Source organism: Halichoerus grypus, chromosome 2 (genome assembly GCF_964656455.1).
Source record: "Halichoerus grypus chromosome 2, mHalGry1.hap1.1, whole genome shotgun sequence".
Classification (NCBI taxonomy): Eukaryota; Metazoa; Chordata; class Mammalia; order Carnivora; family Phocidae; genus Halichoerus; species Halichoerus grypus.
In genome coordinates, this window is record NC_135713.1 from 183532645 (window position 1) to 183556881 (window position 24237).

General features: G+C 37.1%; 1 protein-coding gene across 4 annotated transcripts in view; it reads left to right on the forward strand.

The window, feature by feature from the left end:
* The window catches only part of SPAG9 (sperm associated antigen 9), a 135761-nt gene that overhangs the window by 28984 nt on the left and 82540 nt on the right, over positions 1 to 24237 (forward strand). For all 4 annotated transcript variants that reach the window (XM_078065241.1, XM_078065245.1, XM_078065244.1 and 1 more), the window contains exon 2: positions 7627 to 7747. In XM_078065241.1, the coding sequence (XP_077921367.1) occupies positions 7627 to 7747 (121 nt within the window). The remainder of the gene's footprint in view (positions 1 to 7626; positions 7748 to 24237) is intronic.

Below are 24237 nucleotides of genomic sequence, written 5' to 3' on the forward strand. Positions count from 1 at the left end.
AGAAAGTAGACATCTTTCTTTCTTTCTTTTTTTTAAGATTTATTTATTGATTTTAGAGAGCTAGAGAGAGTGTGTGTGAGCATTCAGGATGGGGGAGGGGTAGAGGAAGAGAATCTCAAGCATACTCCCTGCTGATTGTGGAGCCCAGGACCCTGAGCTCATAAATCAGGAATTGGACCCTTAACCAACTGAGCCACCCAGGTGCCCCAAAAAGACTTTAAAACCAGAGCCAGTCATGTTTATAGTATACAAAACTAGTAATGAGGTTCAGCAGTACTCAGATGTGCTACTAACCCACCAAGGATCTCTGAGCAGGGAAGAGAAGTGGAAAGCTTTTAAAAAGAATAACCGGTGCCAGCTATTCCCTAATTATTTTCTCTGTAGTGTGAGAAGGTTGGGTATAGAAAAAAGAAACCGTTCTCATTACCTCCCTTATACTCTGTCCCCAACCCCCACTGAGAAAAAACAACTTTTCTATGAGGACCAGGAATCTAAACCTTTTTCTGCCAAGCCCTCTTTTGGCATTTAATTGAATTTCATGCCACCTTTCTTTCTTTCTTTTTTTTTTTAAAGATTTTATTTATTTATTTGACAGAGAGAGACACAGCGAGAGAGGGAACACAAGCGGGGGGAGTGGGAGAGGGAGAAGCAGGCTTCCCGCGGAGCAGGGAGCCCCATGCGGGGCTTGATCCCAGGACCCTGGGACCATGACCTGAGCTGAAGGCAGACGCTTAACGACTGAGCCACCCAGGCGCCCCACCACGTTCTTTATTTCTATTCCAATTTTCTTTTTCTTAAGTTCTTATATCAGTGTTTCCTACGTTTCCATTGTTACGTGCCATATAGAGCTGGGCCATTTTCTGAAGTTTTTTGTATTTATCAATGTTGTGTTTCCTGAGCTACTGTGTCCTATAGCAACTTCTATTCCCAAGGTTATCTATATTATCAAGGATATTTCACAAAACAATGACACAAAACTAGGTTATTTGACAGATCTTTTTGGGGGGTAACAATTTAGAAAATTTCAGTCATTTGTTACTCTTTCTTGATTACTCTTAAGGCTCTTCAGATGTGTTTATCCTACTAGCTTTCAGTGCCCTTTTATGATCTATTAACATGCCTTATCAGAACTGAGGAGTATTTATTTTTGTTGTGTAATAGTCATTAACATTTTAAATGAGGGTGGCAGCTGTACATTTCCAAACCAAGATGTACTACACATTTAAAATTGGGATTTTCGGAACAGAGAGAATTTTAAAAGATTATTTTAAAAGAAATCAACATTTACTATTTTTATAAATGGGAGGAAATCATTCTTGATTTCTTATGGACCTTGAAGATGCAGTGAATTTGAATGCATAGTTTTGTGTTTCATTTATTTATCTTCCTGAGGAAAGGATCTATTTTCATAAGATTCTCCAAGGAGTTCATGATTCTAAAAGTTTAATTTAAGATCCACTGTTTAGAATAAGAAAGGAAAAAAAAATACACCATTATGAGAGATGGCAGTTCGTTTTGGAGTCTCTACGTTTATCTATTTTAGTTTGCTTGAAGGAAAGGCCTGGCATTTGGAATGTTTTCATTATTGCCAGTCCCTTCCTGTGAAGGGAAACTGTAGAAACAAGAGATTTCCATTTGCAGATAAATAGCCCTGTCAGTCCAAGAACTGTCGCGTCATTTGGGGGGGAAAAAAACCTTTTGCCCTATTTACTTAAGGTGATAGAGATATAAAGTCTCAGTAGTCATTATAAAATGTGAATAGTTCTGAAGCATGAATCATCTAGGTAGGTCTATGTGATGCTCGCCTATGAAGTAAGCAGATAGTAGTGTAGTGACTGCTAAACTTATGGATTATTCATGCCCTTCTGTAGCCAAACTGGGTCGCTAAGAAACAAAGCAGACATAAAGCTGTGTGCTCATGATGATGTTTCTTCTAACAGGAATTCTGAATAGGCAGAATGGTGGTTGTTTTTTTTCCAGCTTTATTGAGAAATAATTGATATATAATATTGTGTAAGTTTAAAGTGTACCATGTAATGATTTGATATATGTACATAATTGCAAAGTGATTACCACAATAAGGTTAGTTAACATGTCACATAATTACAATTTTTATTTTTGTGGTGAGAACTTTTAAAAATCTATTGTTTTAGCAACGTGCAAATGTATAGTAGAGTGGTATTATCTGTAGTCACCATGCTGTACATTATATCCCCAGAGCTTACTCATAACTGAAGTTTGTGTCATTTGGCCACTTTTACCATTTTCCCCTATCCCCACCCCATGCCCCTGGCAACCACCAATCTGTTAGTGGTAAAGTTTTTGTTAGAAGTTTAATAGTACATCATTTTAAGTATTAGTTGGTAAACATCTGCTATATGTTCTTTATTTTTTTAAATTTTTTATTGTTATGTTAATCACCATACGTTACATCATTAGTTTTATTTTTATTTATTTATTTTTTTTTTTAAAGATTTTATTTATTTATTTGACAGAGAGAGAGACAGCGAGAGAGGGGGAGTGGGAGAGGGAGAAGGAGAACCAGGCTTCCTGCCGAGCAGGGAGCCCGATGCGGGGCTCGATCCCAGGACCCTGGAATCATGACCTGAGCCGAAGGCAGACGCTTAACGACTGAGCCACCCAGGCGCCCCTACATCATTAGTTTTAGATGTAGTGTTCCGTGATTCATTGTTTGTGCATAACACCCAGTGCTCCATGCAGAACGTGCCCTCTTTAATACCCATCACCAGGCTAACCCATCCTCCCACCCCCCTCCCTGCTATATGTTCTTTAAAACAGCATTTTATCCATTGCACAAAAGAAGCCTAAAATTTCTTGTTACTTAACCCAGATAGAGCCAAGGGAGCATTTTTAAAGCAGGCTAAAAAATAATTACATTTTCTTATTGATTCTTAGTCTTTTCTTATTGTCCTGTCAAAATGTTGAAGTAATTTACTCAGAGTTCATCACCAAGATCCTGTTATATAGCTGCTGCTTTTCTGTTCAACATAACTTTTATTTTTTTTTAAGATTTATTTATTTTAGAGAAGAGAGTACGAGAGTGCAGCGGGGAGGGGCCGAGAGTCCCAAGCAGACTCTGCACTGAGCTTGGAGCCCCATGCTGGGCTAGATCTCATGAGCTTGAGATCACGACCTGAGCCAAAACCAAGAGCTGGCCGTTCAGCCGACTGTGCCACTGAGGCAGCCCTCAGCATAAGCTTTGTATTTCCTGCTTGCATTCAGTTTGTAGCCAGTGAGCACCTTTGGAAGGCAGAGATAGTGTGATATTCACAGTCACGTTTCATGTGCCCGGTGCATAGTAAATAGTAGACATTTTTTGAATGAATGGATGAATGAATGGATGATTTATCAAGTTTGCCTGTTTTTAGAAAATTTTTTTTAAAGATTTTATTTATTTGAGAGAGAGAGCGCATGAGCGGGGAGGAGGGGCAGAGGGAGAGGGAGAAGCCACCCAGGTGCGCCCCCCCAACCCGTTTTTTGAACTCCCGACCCTGAGATCAAGAGTCACATGCTCTACCTACTGAGCCAGCCAGTCGCCCCCAGTTTGCCTCTTTTTTTGTATTTACTATAACCTTTACTCCTACTTACAGTTATCTTTAGATTAGTATTCTGGAAAAGTAAACAGTGGCTGTTTGATGCTTCCCAGAAGCTTCCCAAATATGGAATATTTTCATAGAAAAGTATAGGGCATAGGGGTGCTAAATGTGGAGTTTGTGGAAGGACTTAAGTGATCTCTGAGTCCCTGAGAAAAATAGGCAGAATTCGGGTTGGGTGAGGGCATTTTTTCTGGGGAAACATGATTCATGGATATATCAAATTACCAAATGGGTCTGTGGACCCCTGAATGATTAAGAACCAATGTTTCAGAGGTTGTAGGTTTCAATCTTGAAAAGATAAGGAGAACATTATCTAATAATGTAAGGAAACCAAATGGCTCTTAAGGAAAAGTAGATGACTATATTAGGATGCTTTCAGTTTCTTTTTTTTTTTTTTTTTTTAAGATTTTATTTATTTATTTGACAGAGAGAGACACAGCGAGAGAGGGAACACAAGCAGGGGAAGTGAGAGAGGAAGAAGCAGGCCTCCCGCTGAGCAGGGAGCCCGATGCGGGGCCCGATCACAGGACCCCGGGATCATGATCTGAGCCTAAGGCAGACGCCCAACAACTGAGCCACCCAGGCGCTCCGTTTTCAGTTTCTTGTGATAGAAATCATCTCAAGCTTATATAAAATAGGAATATATTTGTTTATGTAACTGAAAAAAAAACAACTCCAAAATGCTGGCTGCAAGAAATACGGAGTCTAGTACTCAAATAGTACCTTTAATTAGGATTTTCTTCTTCCTTGATCTTTGTTTTCCTTTATATTGGCTTTATTTTTCAGGCATATTCTTTCCATATGTTGGGAAAAGATGTCTATCTGCAGCTTAAGCCTGCTAAATTCTTAGAGTGTGTGATTCCCAAGGAAGAGAGGTAGTATTCTTTCTAGTAACTGGCAGATATCCCAGAGAAGAATGACCTGTCTGGAAGATATCCCAGAGAAGAATGACCTGTCTGGATCAAGTCATATGCCCACCACCAGGGAGATGGGAGTCTTCACCAATCCAACTGTATGGGCTGAACAGAATTAGCATGAAACTGGGAGAAGTTCCAAAGGAAGGCAATGTGTGCAGACAAAAAACTATGTTTACTGTAGTGACTGAAGAGTTTCAGGACAGATTAAGTAATGAACAAAAAAATTTCATATTAAAACTAAGGTGTATTTAGTGATATCTAAGGTTTTTTGTGAATTACACATTTTTCTATAGGGGTTTCAGTATTTTTACTCTAAAAGTTTTTTTCATTTGTTTATTAATTCATTTAACAATTATTTGGGCCATCATCATTGCACTGGGACTATAGGAGCAAAGAAAACAAAAGTCCTTGCCCTGGGGCGCCTGGGGGGCACAGTCTGTTAGGCGCCTGACTCTTGGTTTCGGCTCAGGCCATAGTCTTATGGTCGCAGGATCGAGCCCTAAGTGGGGCTCCATGCTCAGCAGGGAGTATGCTTAAGATTCACTGTCTCCCTCTGCCCCTCCCACTCGTGCTCTCTCCCTTTCTCTCTCTGAGATGAATAAATAAATCTTAAAAAAAAAATCCCTGCCTTCATGGAGTCTACATTTTAGTGAGGTAAGGCAGATAATAAATAAGATAAATTGCTAAAATTTATAGTATGTTAGGTGAGAGTAAGTGCTGGAGAGAAGAAAAGCAGGGAGGGAAGTAGGGAGTGAGTATTGCAGTTTCAAATATCATCACAAGAAAATCTTATTAAGAAGGTGCATTTATAGGGGCGCCTGGGTGGCTTAGTCCATTAAGTGTCTGCCTTTGGCTCAGGTCTTGATCCCAGGTGCGAGCCCCACAACAGGTTCCCTGCTCAGCAGGTAGTCAGCTTCTCCCTCTGCCCCTCCCCCTCCTTATGCTTGTGTGTGTGTGTGTGTGTGTGTGTGTGTGTGTGTTTTTGTGCATGTGCTCTCCTCTCTCTCTGAAATAAAATCTTTTTTTTTTTAAAGTGACATTTGAACAAAGATGTTAAGGAGGTGATGAGGGGGCAATCCATTTGGTATCTGGAGAAAGAATTCTAGGCTGTAGGAAGCAATTGCAAAGGTTTGGAGTGTTGAAGGAACGGCAGGGTAGCTTGAATCAGAGTATGTGGAGGCGGGGAGGGGAAGAGTAGAAGAGGATGGTGTCAAATAATTAAGAGTCTAGTAGATTGTGGTTGGTCCTGGGAGGCTGTGGTAAGGACTTTGGGAGAACGTAAGCAATCAGAGGATTTTTTTTTTTTTAAGATTTTATTTATTTATTTGAGAGAGAGAGAATGAGAAACAGAGAGCACGAGAGGAAGGAGGGTCAGAGGGAGAAGCAGACTCCCTGCTGAGCAGGGAGTCCGATGCGGGATTCGATCTCCAGGATCATGACCCGAGCTGAAGGCAGACGCTTAACCAACTGAGCCACCCAGGTGTCCCGCAATCAGAGGATTTTGAGCAGCGGAGTGAATTGATCTGACTTATTTTTTTTTAGTGTTTATTTAAGTAATCTCTACACCCAACATCGGGCTTGAACTCATGATCCCGAGACCAAGAGTCGCTTGCTCTACTGACTGAGCCAACCAGGTGCCCCATCTGACTATTTAAAGGGTCACTCTAACTACTGTATTGAGAATGCACTGTAGGGGCAAGGGTAGAAGTAAGGAGATTAGTTAGGAGGCTGTTGTTCCATTAATCCAGGCAGTAGATAATGTTGGCACAGGCCAGGATGGTGGTGGAGATAATGGAAAAATGGATGGATCTGAAGGTAGATTTGCTAATAGATTGGATATGAGGTGTTAGAGAAAGAGAAGAATCAAAGCTGACTCAAGGTTTGAGCCTGAGCAAGTGGCCACAGTAATTAAATGAGCGAGGTAAGATCAGGAGGAGCAAGCTTTGACATGTGAAGGTTAAGATGCTTATTAGACATTCAAATCAGCAGAGTTGTCCAGTAGGCAGTTGGACATACAAATGTTTAATTCAGGTCTAGGCCCGAGACTGGACTAGAAATTTGGAGGTTGCCAGCATGTAGTTAGTATTTAAAGCCATGAAACTGGATGAGATCATCAGGGAATAAGAATAGACAATGAAGGGGCGCCTGGGTGGCTCGGTCGTTAAGCGTCTGCCTTCGGCTCAGGTCATGATCCCAGGATTCTGGGATCGAGCCCCGCATCCGGCTCCCTGTTCTGTGGAGGGCCTGCTCCCCCTCTCCCTCTGTCTGCCGCTCTGCCTACTTGTGCTCTCTCTGTCAAATAAATAAATAAAATCTTTAAAAAAAAAAAAAAAGAGTAAACAATGAAGAGAAAAAGTTGTCCAAGGACTGAGCTTGTGAATGTTAAGAAACTGGGGAGAAGAGGAAGAACCAACAAGACCAAGAAGCAGCCAGTAACGTAGAAGGAAAACAAAGTCCTAGAAGTGAAATTAAAAAAAAAAAAATATTTTAAGGAGTGAGTGATCAGATATCAGATGATGCTGATAGAACAATTAAGATGAGGACTGAGACTTAGTGATTAGATTTAATAATAATCTTCTTGACAATAACAGTTTTAGTAAATTGAATTTGGTGGAGTTATTTCTAGTAAGTGCTCTTTTTCTCAGGAATTTAAACTCCATAGTTCAGGTAATCTAAAAGACTTTTTATTAACCAAATAATTGTTGAACAGATATTTATTGACATGTCATCCTTCTTTAGTTCTTCATTTGTTGTACATGTTCTGCATTATATAAAAAACTGTCTTCAACTCAGATGAATATGCAAATATGCTAGTTAAAGGATTCATATATTTGGAGTAGGATGAATGTGTTTTCTTTGGAATGCCTATTATATGAAGTGGAAACACTTCATAAACTATTTGGTCATGTTTTTCCTTCTATATTTGGAAGGTTTTATAGAGAAACTAAAAAATCAACGTAAGTTGCTGATTCTTAGATCTTTCTGAGTAGTTAATGCCTAATTGTCATTCTTGATACCAGGAAACACAGGAGTTGATAATGTTAAAAAAGTTTCTTTTTTCTAATGAAAATAATGCTTTTCTTTTCTATTAGAAATTCATTGAATTTGAAGACTCTCAAGAACAGGAAAAAAAGGACTTACAGACCCGAGTGGAATCTTTAGAATCTCAAACAAGGCAACTTGAACTCAAAGCAAAAAACTATGCTGACCAGAGTAAGTAAAACTACTTCTTGTCATAAGTACACATTAAAGAGTGGGCTCTAATAGCACAGTGACTCATTTTGACATTTGACTGGGCTTCCAAATATATGCTTGGAATTGTCATCATCCCAGGCTGAAGAGTGAGACCTGGAAGCTAGGTTCAGTTCTTTTTTGTTCAAATTTTCATGCGGTTCTGATGTCTGCAGAAATAACTAAATCAAAGATACCTTTAAGACTCTCTTCTTCAGGGACGCCTGGGTGGCTCATTCGGTTTGGCGTCTGCCTTTGGCTCGGGTCATGGTCTCGGGGTCCTGGGATCGAGTCCTGCGTCGGGCTCCTTGCTTAGCACGGAGCCTGCATCTCCCTCCCCCTGCTTGTTCGCTCCCTCTGTGTGTGTGTGTGTGTGTGTGTGTGTGTCTTGGGCAAAGAAATAAATAAATCTTAAAAAAAAAAAAAAAGACTCTTCTTCAGTTTCGCTCTCAGGTTTTGTAGTTAACATTATGCTATATCCATTATGCAGGATTCTGGGGTGTGTGCATGTGGATCATTTCTTCTGATTTTGATCCACTACACTGAGTTCCATAGCTTTCTGTATTGTTTTAAAATTTACAAATGTGACAAAAATGCTAGCTCTGAAGTATGTATAAAAAAATTACTGAATTCTAGGGACACCTGGCTGGCTCAGTTGGTAGAGCATGTGACTCTTGATCTCGGGTTTGTGAGTTCAGCCCTACCTTGGGCACAGAGTTTAGTAAAGAAAAAAAAATTACTGAATTCTCTTTTTCGTTCTTTTTTAGTGGAAGACTGAGGGAGTGTAGGGGAGCAGAATATCATTTTTCAGAATTATTTCATTTTTAATATAATTTCATCTTATTCTTGATTTAAAAATAACTATTGTTTCAAGCTCCAAGGATGATTTCTCTTTTTGGCTAATGAATTGGACCTAATTAAGTCAAAATTAGAAAAAGAAATGGGGAGAAACTTCATGGCCTGTTTTCGTGTTTGATTTGGGCAGGCAGAGAGCTCTTCAGTTTTCCCTCTTGGCGCTGTAAACTTTCAGAATCTTGGGAGTACGAGATGAGGACCAGCAGTCTTCCTACATCAACCATTAAGGCTACATAGTGACACCTGCTGTTAAAGATAGGAATTCATGGTGGATAACCTTCATTCATTACCAGGCTTGGAGTGTGTGATAATTGACTGCTCCCTCTAGTACTTTGGAATGGCCTAATAGAGCTAAACCTCGAATCATTGGGAATCCGGAGTTCAAGCATTATAGAATTCAAGGAAAACTCACATGGCTTTAAGCAGATGTCATGGAAGGGAGCCAGTGGATGTTTGGTAACAGAAGCCAACTACAGTGAGACAAAATGAGCCATGTATCACGTCTTTGAACATTTAGGCTTGTAGATACCTAGAGTGCTCTAGCCTTCCTTTGTTCACATTGAATATATCAAATAACTTTGATATATTTGTGATTTTACTATAGAAATTTAAGGTCTTAGAGAGCTGGATGATGGACTCCACAGTGCAAGCACTAACAAATACATTACGCTAACATATATTACTGGAGTCACATTGCTATGAGTACCACTCATCTAGAGAAACAGTCTTGTGGCAGTTGCTAGCTTTTGGTACATTTCAAGAGTTGAGCATTCTCTATTCAAAGAAGAAGAAAAATAGCTATTGGAGATAATATTTTAATTCCAACTTGATTGTGTTTTCATATCAGAGATTTTATAGTATTTTAGAACCAGACACTATAAAGACACAGTTGACAGAACCAACCTCATTGTTTTACTTTATTGTATTTTCCTCTTGATTCCTGAAGAGAACCAACTTTTGGATAAGGACATTTTCTTTTAACTTAGAAGGGAACTTCTTTTCTAGAATCTTTTTATACATTAAGTAATCTGTTTCAATGATAAGGGAGATATTATTGGACAAATTACCTGAAACCATCTTTCTGACATTCAAAGGAATACTTCTAGGGCGTCTTGGGTGGCTCAGTTGGCTAAGCGTCTGACTCTTTTTTTTTTTTTTAAGATTTTACTTATTTGAGAGAGAGAAAGAGTGAGAGAGAACACGAGCCGGATGAGGGGCAGAGGGAGAAGCAGACTTCCTGCTGAGCAGGGAGCCCCATGCAGGGCTTGATCCCGGGACTCCAGGATCATGACCTGAGCCAAAGGCAGATACTTAACTGACTAAACCACCCAGGAGCCCAAGTTGGGCTCCACACTCAGCGTGGAGTCTGCTTGAGATTCTCTATCTCCTTCTGCCCTCCCCTTGCTCATGCTGTCTCTGTAAACAACCAACCAAAGAAATAAATAAAATCTTGATAACTGCTGCTTTTTTCACAAAGGTCACTAAATGGAATGATTTACTAATTTTTTTCACATACACTTTATCCCTTTTATTACTAAAATTTAAAAAATCTGTTTCCTGTTCCTTTCTTGTAAATGTAAACAAAATAAAGTAGGCGTTTAATTAAGATTTGTTACCCAGACTAGTGAGTCATATCCAGCTTTTTGGAATTGTTATGCTCTGTGGTATCTATCCTTTCATTTCTCTCTCAGAAGTGCTGATTACTAGTGTTTTCCATCTTAATTTAAAGTAATTTTTAAAAATAAGGTATCATTTAAAAATGATTTCTAATTCTCTAGGCAAGGGATGAGGAAATTCTTCAAGTAGATATGGTCTTTGAGCTAAATTTAATCTGAAAACTTTATTTTTGTCATTAATACAATATCCCACCAAGAATTTCTCCTCCTGGGAGTTTGCCATCCCATTTTGAAATAAATCTTGGTGTCTAAATAATCGTTAAAAAACTTAAAATTGGGGTGCCTGGTAGCTCAGTCGGTTAAGCGTCTGCCTTCGGCTCAGGTCATGATCCCAGGGTCCTGGGATCGAGCCCTGCATCGGGCTCCCTGCTCAGTGGGGAATCTGATTCTCCCTCTGACCCTCCCCCTGCTTGTGTTCCCTCTCTCGCTGTCTCTCTGTCAAATAAATAAATAAAATCTTTAAAAAAAAAAAAAACAACTTAAAACTGGTTAATCAAAATTGACCATTCAGATGCACAAAACTCGTAACACCAAATTTCTTGGTCTATGAGCTGAGGCTGTAGTGAGTCTTCTTTACTAATGCTTTGGAATCTTACTCCCTTTTCCTTTGATACCTTGGAGTCTTTTTCTCTCTTCCATCTAATTGCTTTCCTCTCTCTTCCTTCTGTTTTTCTTTAAGCCTTAACTGGGTATAATATGAAATCTAACTGTATCTTAAAATTTTCTTCCACGTCTTCATTTTACCACATTTAAATATCTGAAAAAAATGTGTGTGTGGGAGAAATGTTTGACTATTTTTTTCATTTTACTTTCTTAGTTTTCCCTCCCTCAAATCTCTTAATATTAGTCAAAGCTCCTTATTTTTATTTTTTTATTTTATTTTTATTTATTTATTTATTTATTTGGAGAACAAAGCTCCTTATTTTTAAAAAAAGTAGAGGTAGAAGGTAATCTTTAAGTATCACCAATGCCTTATCCTTTTGGGAAACCAGGACTGGGAATATGTTTTTTAAAAGATGAAAACAAATGTAAATAGGTGTATGTCAGAGTATGTGAATTCTTTTTTATATGATAAGCAACAGAATATCTGGACTATTTAATTTTAGTTCTATCAGTTTTTTAAAAGTATATCGTGATTTTTTTGTTAAAGTTAGTGTAACGTGACATCTTTTTATTTTCATTGTCTTAAACTTTTAAAATGTTTTGAATGTTTTTTAGTGTTCCTAACATCTGTTTTTAAATAAACACTTCTTTAAGGCCATAGAATTTACTGATAATGATAATAGAGGAAGCATGGGTGCAATTTTTTCTGTTTAGTGCCATTTTTTGCGTGCAATGTGATAACAGTATCTTGTCCAATTTCCATGTTTATATTTGTATGTTAGAGTCTTTAATTTTAAAGACTGTCTGTCAATTCTAATTGATATATGTTTTAGGGCACATATCCTCTTTAAAAAGTAGCCACAGTAAAGTCCAAGTTCTGCTTTGAAGATGACTTCCTATGTTAAAAGGGGAAATTTTGGTTGTAGTTACTTGCTATTTGAGAAGCAAGAAAACGTCAAGAAATAGGAACGGAATGAAGGACATAGTTTGGAATCATCAAGTTGTGGTATGATTTCACAATATTGAGAAGTTGAGTCTATAAACATTTTGTTAACAGTTTTGTGTCATGTTTGATTTTGGAGATTTCTAGTTGCTCTCTTTTCAAAATTTGAACTATGTAGGATATGTTTTTGGTTTTTCCAACATGAATGAAAGATTTTTAAAAATGCTGTTTATATGATTTCTTGTCTGGGAGTAACAATAATACTTCTTTGTAGTTAACATCTTGTGAGCCTTAAGGAAGAATCTGAAACATACATGGAGTGAAAAAAACAAAATTGTGGGGTGAGAAAGGCTTGTTGGTTCTTGACAACTGTGGAAGGAGTCTATAATCAACCTTGCTATTCATGATGTGGCAGTAATGGGTTCTTTGTCACAACAATACTTTATATTCATTAGTTCTTTTGTATATTGAGTATTTCTATCTTATAAGCCAAATATTATCTTAAATGAGTCAGGTAAATAAAGACATTTCAATATATTTAAAAATATTATGCTACTGTATGCCTAGCATTTAGCTTGGTAGAGAAGACTATGTTTGTAGTACAGAAGAATATAATATGGTCACTGCAGTCAAACAAATCAGTATTGTGGGGGAGAAGGTTGTGTATGACCTTCTAGTCTTTTTTTCCATATATACTGTGTTTTTATATCACTGCAGTTAGAATGTACATATAATTTTGTATCTTTTCCTTAACACTATTTCTCTTGTATAATCTTTATTCTTTTTTAAATGTCTGCCTATACTCATCATCCAGAAGCTATGCCATCTATTATCAATTCTTGTTTTCTCTGGGATGTGTTTTCTCCTTTACTCTAGTGAGAATTATTTAATGGTCACTTGTCTTTTTACCTTGACTACTTGAAACTCAGAGAATGAATTTAGAAGTGCAGCCATAAGGACTGATTTGGACCTTACCTGGTTGACATATTTAAATTGGGTTTTTTTTGATCTATATTTTATACATATATAATGAATTATGTTCTGATAAGCTATCATCTCAAATCCTTTGTAGAAGGAAGGAATGAATCAGGTAAAAGTAAATATAGGTAAATTAAAAAAAAAAAACAACACAAATTTCTGTTGGTTAGTTGGACATTTTTTCCAGTGTAGTGAATCATATTGCAGTGAATATTTTTTCAAACCTATAGATTTCTCTATATTTTGATAATTTTCTTAGAATATATTTAAGGAAGTAGGGCAAGGAAGATGAATATTTTAGTGGTTCTTGGTTTATAATAGTGTTTGGTCATTTTTAATGTGAACGGAATTGGAGAAGTATGGTTTAGTAGTGTATTTCATTTTGTTTATCATAACTTAAGAATTTGAATCATTATTTGCAACATATTAGCACACGGAGCTGATATAGAACCATTTATTATTTGATTCTTAGGAAAACTGTTTCCCTCAAGCTCTTATTTATAACAGATGACTTTTCCCTTGAATTGTGGAGATGGTGGCAGTGATTTTAAGCTACTTAAGGGCTCTTCTCTGAATCTGGCCTTCCTTTAAATGAAAATCCCTGTTTTAAATTAAATGGAAAAATGATTTTGACAGTTGATGACATTATAATAGAGATTTATTCTGACCTTTTGCTCTTTCCATCCCCCATATAACACTTATTTGCTTTTTAAATTTGCTATCAAGATCTTAGTCTAATAAAATACCTTGAAGTCTTTACCTTGAAACATATATTATTATTGGAAGGAAAACACTTCTGATTTCTTGGTCATAAGAATTAGCATATTGCTAGGTGGAAAGCATTGGGAGATAGTATAATCGTTAACCTTTTTTTTAATTTTAAAGGAATAGAAGGATTAGAGCAGACTTCCATTTTGGGGGTTATTTATAAGCAAGGTCTGTCTGTTAATGATGTGATTGATCAATTGAGAATTTTCACAACAAAGAAGAAAAAGTAGGTAACGGATATAGATTTTTAAGGTACCGGGTATAGATTCATACCAAAGTTAATAGTTGGGCTTAAATATTTTCTGTCACTGTTTTTCAAATCACTTAAAAAAAAATACCTTCAGGTCGATAAAAAGCTTTATCAGCCCCTTTACCATGCTTTGTGATTGGCAATACTAATATTCTGAAAATTTGAATATTGCAATAGGCCACTTTTTCCATTTTAATGTTTTCTTGTTAATAGTCCCTTCTACATTATTTTTAGAGTGATTAAAGTAGAAAACTGTTGATTTGTATTTTTGTTGAAAGCATATTTTTTAATAAGGCAACTTCAGGAGTTTCATATATCTCCTGACTTAAAAAAAATGACAGAATGAGGGGCACCTTGTTGGCTCAGTTGGTAGAATGAACAACCCTTGATCTTAAGGTCATGAGTTCACGCCCCACATTGAGCACAGAGCTTACTTTAAAAAAAAAAAAATTACAAAATGAAATTCATTATGTAGAAAGTTATTTTAAAAAAGTTACTTTTTTAGTTCATTTAACTTGAATTCATTGCTATATTAAGAACATCTGTATATTTAATAAACTTTATATATGGGTTTCCTTTTTGGGAGCTTATTTGTAGAGGGAAAGCCGAAAATTAAGCACAAGATAATTTATGCAAACACTAACATTTTATTACTTCTGCTTCATTAGGTAATATCCTATGTGGTCTTCAGATCTGTTTTATGTCTCATCTGTTTTTGGACTCTTTCATTTCTGTAGTCTAGTGTTGTCTATTGAGAACCTTAAGGTTGTAGTTTATAATTAATGTCTAGAACTAAACTTTCATAGAAAATTAAAATTTTATTAGTAAGGGTGAAGGGATATGGTGATTTAGCTTAGAGAACAGAATAAAAATGGATGATTTGATTATTTCAAACATATAAAGGGATAGGTAGATACCAAGTTGTTTTTCTGTAATTTTGGAAGATTAAATTAGAGAAAATGTTATTTGTTGATTTTGGTTGATTATGAGGAAGTATCTCTTGACCATGAAGGTGATACATAGGAATGTGTACTAGGGGAAAGCATAGACTCTCCCTCCACAGAGACTTTAGGTAGGAGAGTAGTCAACTTTCTGATGTGGATGGCTTAGGTAACATCTTCAAGACAGAGACTAGGTCAGATCTCTACCACAGAGATTCCTTGAAGTTATTCTGCTCTGTTTTCAGGATATGATCATCAATTCATGAAAATGCTTTAGCAGTTCACATTGTGTCTTGGATTAATAACATCTATCTGAAAATCTTTTGAACTTTAGAGACATGGTGCAGGACTTAGTTGGCAGTGGAGAGGCTTTTATTGTTTTGATGTGGTTGTCTGAGATTTGTTTGCTCTTAAGTCAGCATTTGATTCTTACCTGTTGAGACTTCTGATGCTCAATTGTTCAAGGAGAGGCTTCTGAAAGACCAATGCCAATCTTCTGAGGCCAAATAACCATTGGATTATCTGCCTTCCATGAATAGTAAGAACTGATGATTCCTTTTGAGAAGGCAAATAATGAGTTGGACATGGCATTCTAGCAGGTGTGTTTCTCTTTCTTCCCCCCATAGGCCTATCAGCAGTCTGATGGGGCAGAAGACAACAGAGATGGAAGGTGTTCCAAACTTGGCACAGGCCATCAATCTAAGGAGGTAAGCTCTGATTTTGAGCAGGCTGAGCAGGTGGCTCTTCCTGCCTTAATCATGTCGTCTTACTCTTTGGAAAGATGGACAGAAAGAAAGAGCATTTAAAATGAGGCTGAAGGATCTCTATTAGCTATTAAAAGGGGACAAATTTGGATTAGTCTTTTGATTCTTCTTTTTTCTTGCCCTCTTCCCCCTTTTCTTTTTAGATGCCCTTATTTGTTTGATTTTTTTTTTCTTTAGAATATTAGCAGTTTTTTTGTTTTTTTTTTTTAAGAATGGCAGATTTGTTTATTTGTTGTTTTGGGATAGGGAAGGATGAGCAGAATCTTGTTTATTTCCAGTTAATCTCAGGTTGTGGCTAGTTTGAATAAAATGATAAAGTTTTAGGATTTTTCCTGAGATCATTTTTACATTTGGTTTCACATAGGAACTATTAAAACAAGAAACGATCTTTTACTACACTTTACATATAATGCAACAATAATAGGTATAGGTTAACTTTATGGTACTTGAGGCTTTTGCGGATGTCTGCCATCCTTGCCCAGTTGGGCCTTTCTTTCCTGCTTTTCACTGACCCTTCAACTTCCCTTTTCTTTTCCCTTTACCGATTACCTAGTGGCATCCGGGACTTTGAAGAGATGGCTCTTCCCAGCATTTAAAAGTACTTCTCTGTTAAACACTATTTTATTTCATGTGACTTAGGCCTTGAGAAAGCGGGAGTCCATTGACTCTGTTGTGCTGAGTATTGTAAGTATTTTCAGAAAAGTGAGAGGTTATGAATTTGTGTTACATGATCTCAGTGGTTAACTTATATACCTAAAAAGATAATACTAATATTTCAAATCACAGTAGAGGTAAAGAAAACATGAAATACAATCATAGATAGTTTCTATCAAGGTACTTGCTGGAGGTTTTATATTGGAGAAAATCATTGCCAGAAAAACCCTCAGAAAATCATCCAGAATAACAAATTCATAAACTGTTTAAAATCACCATGGGGTAACATGCCTTCAATGATTTAGAATGCCTTTTAAGAGGATTTAATGCGTATTTATAAGCTAACGTATGAGTTAAAGTAACTCTAGTTGCTGTAGCAACCACACCACAAAATACATATATAATGACTCAAATGTTATATGTTATTTCTTATTCATGTGAAAATTAAAATGGATGTTTCCAGTAGGTGGGTAGCTCCTATGGGAGATGCAGGCTCTTTCCAGCTTCTGGCTCCAAGTTCATCATACTCACATTAAGGTAGAGGGGAGGAGAAAGGGAGTGGACAGTTGTGTGTGGAAGGTTTTTATTGGGCCAGGCCTTAGGAGTGGTGCACACAGCTTTTGCTTCTACTTCAGCGGCCATAGCTCTATCAGAAACTAACTGTAGAGGCTGCGGTATGCCATCTAGCAATGTGTCTAAGGAAAAGAGGAAATTGCTTTGGTTAATATCTGGTTAGTCTTTGCTTTAGCTTAAGAGCTTTAGTAGATGTTGCATGATTTTGCTCAAGTGTTGAGGCAAGGGAGTGAATGTACCTAAAGCTTAGCGATCATCTGCCTATTCTTCCTACTTGTGAATTATCTGAGGAAGAAAACAATGGCAAATTTTAATGAAAATATAGCATTTATAATTTGTGCTCTTATATAATCTAATTTTTAAATAACTTCAAGGTTACTCTGGCTGTTATCACTTTAAAACTATTCACTGCGTATTCATTTATTCAACAAACATGTACTAAGTGTTGAGATTTTCTTTTGTTCTCTTATCATTTGATGTCTTTTCCTTTAAAAGATAGGTTACTATTAAATTAAGATGTAATTTTCTGATGCTTGTGTTAGGGATAGGTTTTGAATGACATCTCTCCCTTTTAAAAAAAAATATAAACCACACTGCATCTGGCTGGATCAGCTGGTAGAGCCTGTGACTTAAACTTAGGGTCATGAGTTCAAGCATAGAGCCTACTTAAAAATAAAAAAATAAATATAATTCATATACTATAAAATCTACCATTTTAGAGTATACAAATCAGTGGTTTTTAGTATATTCTCAGGGTTGTACAGCCATCACAACGGTCTTAATTCCATCACTCTCACCACTCCAAATAGAAACCTATACCTGTTAACAGTCACTCCTCATTCCCTGCTTCCCTCTAGCCCCTGGCAATCACTAGTCTATTTTATGTTTCTACAGATTTGTCTATTCTGGACATTTCATGTAAATGGAATCATACAATATGTGGTCTTTTGTAACTGGCTTCTTTCACTTAGCATAAGGTTCTTCCATGATGTAGTATGTATCAGTAGTACTTCATTCCTTTTAGGGCTGAATAATACTCCGTTATATGGACATTTTGCATTTTGTGTGCCCCTCCTGCCCCCTGCCTTTTTAATTGCCTATATATTGCTAGTCTGAGAACCAGAAAAAAAAAAAAAACAAACTTAGCTATCTGAAAGCCTATGTAGTTTTGCAGAGTTGGGTGTAATGAACAATCCCTTTGGGAAGATATCCTTTGGATTTCTCATTGGCGTCCTGGCTTGTTTAATTCCCAGTTCATAAGTGGGGAAGTGGATAACTTAATGTTTGGACCATCTTTGAAATGTTGTGGTTGTCTACAAGTCATAGGTAATATATTTTAGCATTCTTATTTTGATTTGTATAATTAGTTATCAATGATACATCTGGATATAACAATGCAAAATAACAAGTTTTCTGTTTAATTTTAATAGAATACAGAAAGAAATCATTTAAGGACTTCAAGTAAATAGACTGAGGTCAATAGGCTATAATTTATTCTTACATTGGAGTGGAGAGGAAGATGGAAATGGATAATACTTAGGCTAGAGGAACTGATGATCTTTTCTACAGGTTTAAATCTAATTTACATAGACATTTTAACCATGAGATAATTTGTCTGCATTTACTTTCAAATTCGAGGTGGACAGGGGCGCCTGGGTGGCTCAGTCGTTAAGTGTCTGCCTTCAGCTCAGGTCATGATCCCAGGGTCCTGGGATCGAGCCCCGCATCGGGCTCCCTGCTCAGCGGGAAGCCTGCTTCTCCCTCTTCCATTCCCCCTGCTTGTGTTCCCTCTCTCGCTGTGTCTCTCTCTGTCAAATAAATAAATAAAATCTTAAAAAAAAAAAAAATCATGGATGAAGACCAAATACATATGAGAAATGTATTAAAAAAAAAAATTCGAGGTGGACGGGGCACCTGGCTGCCTCAGTTGGAAGAGCATGCAACTCTTGATCTCAGGGTTCTGAGTTTGAGTCTCATGTTGTGTGTAGAGATAACTTAAATATTTAATAAAACAAAATTTGAGGTGGATAGAATGTTTTAGTATCTATGACTGATAAATTATGATAATACCCAGTGTTGATTATTGAAAATAGTCTCTAAGATCGTATGAACAAAAAAATAGAAAATATTTTAAGAAGGTGATTAATATAAAGGTGTTGAAACTTCCTTTTTAGAAGGAAGTCAATTTCTGATTCAGTGGTTAGATTTTGTTAACAAGATATATGTGTTTATGTGCTACAAATCTTTTTTTTTTTTAAAGATTTTATTTATTTATTTGACAGAGAGAGAGAGAGCGAGAGCAGGAACACAAGCAGGGGGAGTGGGAGAGGGAGAAGCAGGCTTCCCGCCGAGCAGGGAGCCCGACGTGGTACTCGATCCCAGGACCCTGGGATCATGACCTGAGCCGAAGGCAGATGCTTAACGACTGAGCCACCCAGGCGCCCCTATGTGCTACAAATCTTATCTTGCCCCTGGAAAATTAGCAATGGGCTAATAGTATTACATTGTATAGATGTGCCACAGTTTATTTGAATGGAGTTGAATACCTTACAAATTTTGGAGAGAGTTTTTTTCCACCCAGATTTTATGAGTAAATGAACTGTACTATTCTAGGAAGACTTCTGGACTTGATCGAATAGTACACACATATAGCCTTATAGTAAAGGTAGAAAATATTTCTTGTTTCAAATTTTATTTTGTACATTCATGAGATATATTCTCAGGTTAGTGAATTTTATCATACCATAAGGTGATTTTAAGAATTATCTTCTTTAGTGGTGTAAAATAATGAAAATGAATATGGAAGAAAACTATTATGTCTCACTTTTATAAAATAGCATATTGTCCTGGGAAATGCCTTATACAAAGTTATATTACTAGTTGTTTATTAGTTTTCAGATTTTTAGCTTTCCTTTTTGCATTGGTGTTTCTTTCTGAATTTCCAGCCTTTATAATTAGATCTAAAACATTTGGCACTAAAAGGGAATATTTGGGGCACTTTGGCTGGCTCAGTTGGAAGTGCATGTGACTCTTGATCTTGGGATTGTGAGTTTGAGCCCCACATTGGGTGTAGAGATTACTTAAATAAATACTAAAAAAAACCCAAAAGGGAATATTTATATTGGAGGCATATAGAATGGGAAATGGCCTAATTGTAGAGATTTTGAAATAGTTGGAAGAACAGTGGATTTTACTTTTGTCTTTCTGTGAATGGTACCACCTCAGAACATTTTCCCAGTATTGTTAGGGTTGCTGGTGTATTTGTGAAATTTTAAAGACTGTCATTTATTTATTTATTTTTTTTTTTTAAGATTTTATTTATTTATTTGCGAGAGAGAGAATGAGAGACAGAGAGCACGAGAGGGAGGAGGGTCAGAGGGAGAAGCAGACTCCCCACTGAGCAGGGAGCCTGATGCGGGACTCGATCCCGGGACTCCAGGATCATGACCTGAGCCGAAGGCAGTCGCTTAACCGACTGAGCCACCCAGGCGCCCCAAGACTGTCATTTATTTTTAAGTGGTTGAATGTTTTATTGGGGTCTTAAAAAGCATAGTTATAGATGAGAAATAAAATTGGAATACAATAATGGTGCACCAGACTAAAAAAAAATGTAGGCTGCAATAAATTGCAGTCCATCAGTGCTGTCAATTTATATTTTGAGATGACTGTGTTCTACTTTTAGTCTGGATCTTTTGCTGAAAAAACTGGTAGTGTTAAATAGTGTAACAGGTAAAATATATATTTATATAAAAAGCTAAGACAGGTTTAAGCATACTTGTCATTTATTTTGCATTGAAAACATAGTGGAAAGGGGTGCCCAGGTGGCTCAGTTGGTTAAGCAGCTGCCTTTGGCTCAGGTCATGATCCCAGGGTCCTGAGATTGAGCCCCTCATTGGGCCCCCTGCTCAGTGGGGAGTCTGCTTCTCCACTCATGCTCTCACTTTCTCAAATAAATTAAAAAAAAAAAAAGAAAACATAGTAGAAAGATGGAAATCATCTATCAGAATACAAGTCTGTAATATGCAGCAACACTCACTGGAAATATCTTACAGTACCGTTTTTTGTGGATTAAGGAAATTAACTTTTGTTTTTAGAAGAGATGGTGAGCATTTAGGCTTATAATTTTAAGATCGTTGCTCTTAGAAAGATAATAGATAGAAATAAACTGTGGCACATCTATACAATGTAATACTATTTGGCGCTAAAAAGAAATGAGCTATCAAGCCACAAAAAGACACAGAGGAACCCCAAATGCATATTACAAAGTGAAAGAAGCCAGTGTGTAAAGGCTACATACCACATGATTGCAGCTCTGTGGGGATTCTGGAAAAAGCAAAACCATGGAGACAGTAAAAAGATCACTGGTTGCCAAGGTTAAGGGAGAGGGGTGCATAGGTGGAACGCAGTATGAAAACTTTAATGATGGATACATGTCATTATATATTTGTCCAAATCTATAGAATATTCAACACCAAGAGTGAATCCTAATGTACACTATAGACTTTGGGTATACTGATGTCAGTGTAGGCTCATTGATTGTAACAAATGTACCACTCTTCTGCAGGATGTATATAGTAGAGGAGGTTGTAGGTGTGTGGGGGGAAAGGGGTATGTGAGCACAATGTACTCAATTTTTGCTCAATTTTTCTGTGAACCTAAAACTGCTATAAAAAAATAAAGTTGATTAATAAAAATAACAAAAAGGGTAAGGGGCAGGTCATGTGTAACCATATGTAGTTTGCATGTGCTAAATGACCTTTTTTGTGTGATGTACACTAAGAAAAAATAGATCTTTTCTATGAAATTAGTAAATATATCTTGAAAGAGGTAGTTAGAAAATGGGTTGATTATCAAATGTTATTTTTGAGGCAAAAAAAATATGATGTCAAATGGAAATAAATTAAGCAGAAACTCTAATGGGTTTAGAAAGCCGTGGGTGGAGGCTTAAGGAATTATAGATAGGAATAATCCAGAATGCTAAGGGGAGCAAAGTAATTAATAGAACTTTTAAGGAATTTTTATAGATGAAGCTAAGCCAGTTTGAACAAAGGTCATGTTCATTTAGGTAAACATAGGAAATCTCTGGTAATTGTGGCGTATTGGGGTCTTGTATCTCCTTTCCCACAATCTTGCTATTAAGTAGTACATAGCAGCAAAGCCATACAAACCAACATTGATAAGCAAATTGCGGTAAAATCAATGAGGTCCTATTTCTATAAGCTACAAGCTCAACTCTGTGCAAGTCACTTGATAAACACCTTGTACGAAAGCTTTAAGCTTTTTTCCAAGATGATACATAATGATCCTTAGTTTCCTGTATTACTCTGCTAGGGTTCCCATGACAGAATGCCATAGGAATTTATTTTCTCACTGTTCTGAAGGCTGGAAGACCAAGATCAAGCTGCTGGCAGGTTTGGTTTCTTCCGAGGTCTCTCTTCCTTGGCTTTCAGATAGCTGCCTTCTCTCTCTGTCCTCAGATGGTCTTTTCTCTGTGCATATGTGGGGAGAAAGAGCTTATTTATTTATTTATTTATTTATTAAAGATTTTATTTATTTATTTGACAAAGAGAGATAGAGAGCACAAGTAGGCAGAGAGGCAAGCAGAGGGTGAGGGAGAAGCAGGCTCCCCGCGGAGCAGGGAGCCCGACGCGGGGCTCGATCCCAGGACCCTGAGCCAAAGGCAGACGCTTAACGCCTGAGCCACCCAGGTGCCCCAAGAAAGAGCTCTTATAAGGACACCAGTCCTATTGGATTAGGACTCCACCTTTATTTTTTATTTTCATATATAAAAATATAGATTTAATATTCTTCCATTCAGTTTTAGGCACCATCCCACATCAGCACATATACACTGCATTCCTCGCGGTACCTTTGTTGTATTTGAAAAACACATGTGTGCCAGGTGCTATTCCTAATATAAGCTCTAATATACTATCATTATTCCTTAATTATAAATAAGGAAACTTAGGCCCAGAGAGATTAATACATTCAAGGTAACATAACTTGGAAATAGCAAAGTCACTGCATTGTGGTCCATCATATGACTATCATAATTCACTTCACCAACCACCTAATAACAAATTGGGGGATGGTTCCAATTTGGGAGTTATTATAAAATGTATTGCATAGAAAATCCATTTTCACGTCTTTGGGCTTTGGTGTGTTTCCATAGCGTAAGTAAGAATAGTAATACTGGAGGGGAGGGGCGCACCTGGGTGGCTCAGTCGGTTAAGCATCTGCCTTTGGGTCAGGTCATGATCCATGATCCCGGGGTTCTGGGATCTAGCCCGGCATTGGGCTCCCTGCTCAGCGGGGAGACTGCTACTCCCTCTCTCTCTGTGCTGCGCCCTGCTCCCCCAAGCTCTCTTGCTTGCTCTGCTCTCTCTCTCTCAAATAAATAAATAAATAAATAAAAATCTTATAAATAATAGTAATACTGGGTCAGAGGACATACACGTTGCTTATTTTATTAGATGTCAAACTACCAACCTTCAAAAGAGTAATTCCAATTTATCCTCTCATATTGCCCATCTTTTTAATTTCTTTTTATAATTCTTCAATCTGGTAACATTTTTGTTCATCTCCCTATACATTTTAATAGTGAATTGGCACAATTTGTTTGTAATGGTTCTAGAAGTCTGTTTAGTCCTCTGCTAAACGTTGAACTCATAGAAGTTGTTGAAGAACGTAAAGAATAATGAGTATTCAAGCCAAAGAAAGTGCTTACGTGAGTAGGTGCTCAGTGTGTTTGAACTGGAGTTGGATGGGGCTGCACACACAGTAAATTAATCAGGTTACTAACTCCTCCCCAAAGGTAACCACTACCCTGACTTCTGACACTTTAGTTTTAGATTAGTTCTGTATGTCTTTAGAACTTTGTATTCTTTTGCTTCTGCTTCTTTCCCTCAATCTCCTGTGTGTGAGATTCATCCATGATGCGTAGCAATAATTTGTTCATTCTCACTGTTGAGTAGTGTTCCAGTTCAGGAATATTTATCCATGTCTGCTTAATGGACATGTGGTGTGTTTCCAGGTTTGTATTATTACAGATAGTGCTGCTTTGAGCATTGTTTTAAATGCCTTTTGTGGACACATATATGTATTTCCTAGCAATGAACTTGTTTTGTCATAGGATTGGTAAATATGCAACTTTATTAAATCTTGCCCAACAGTTTTCAAATTGGGTGTACCAGTTTTTACTCCCACCCGTAGCATATGAGGGTCCATGTTGCTCCATATTCTACCAGAACTTGGTATGTTGTGTTTCTTATTGTAGCTATTCTGATGGGTATGGAACAACTGTTGCATTTTGGTTTTAATATGTATTTCCCTGATGATTAATAAGGTTGGGTATGTATTTTTCTTGGCAGTTTGATACCTTTGAGTCATAATATCTGTGATGAGGTTCTTTCCATAAAAACGGAGGTTTCTTTGTTTGAAGCAAAAAGGAGTACCGTCTATACATTT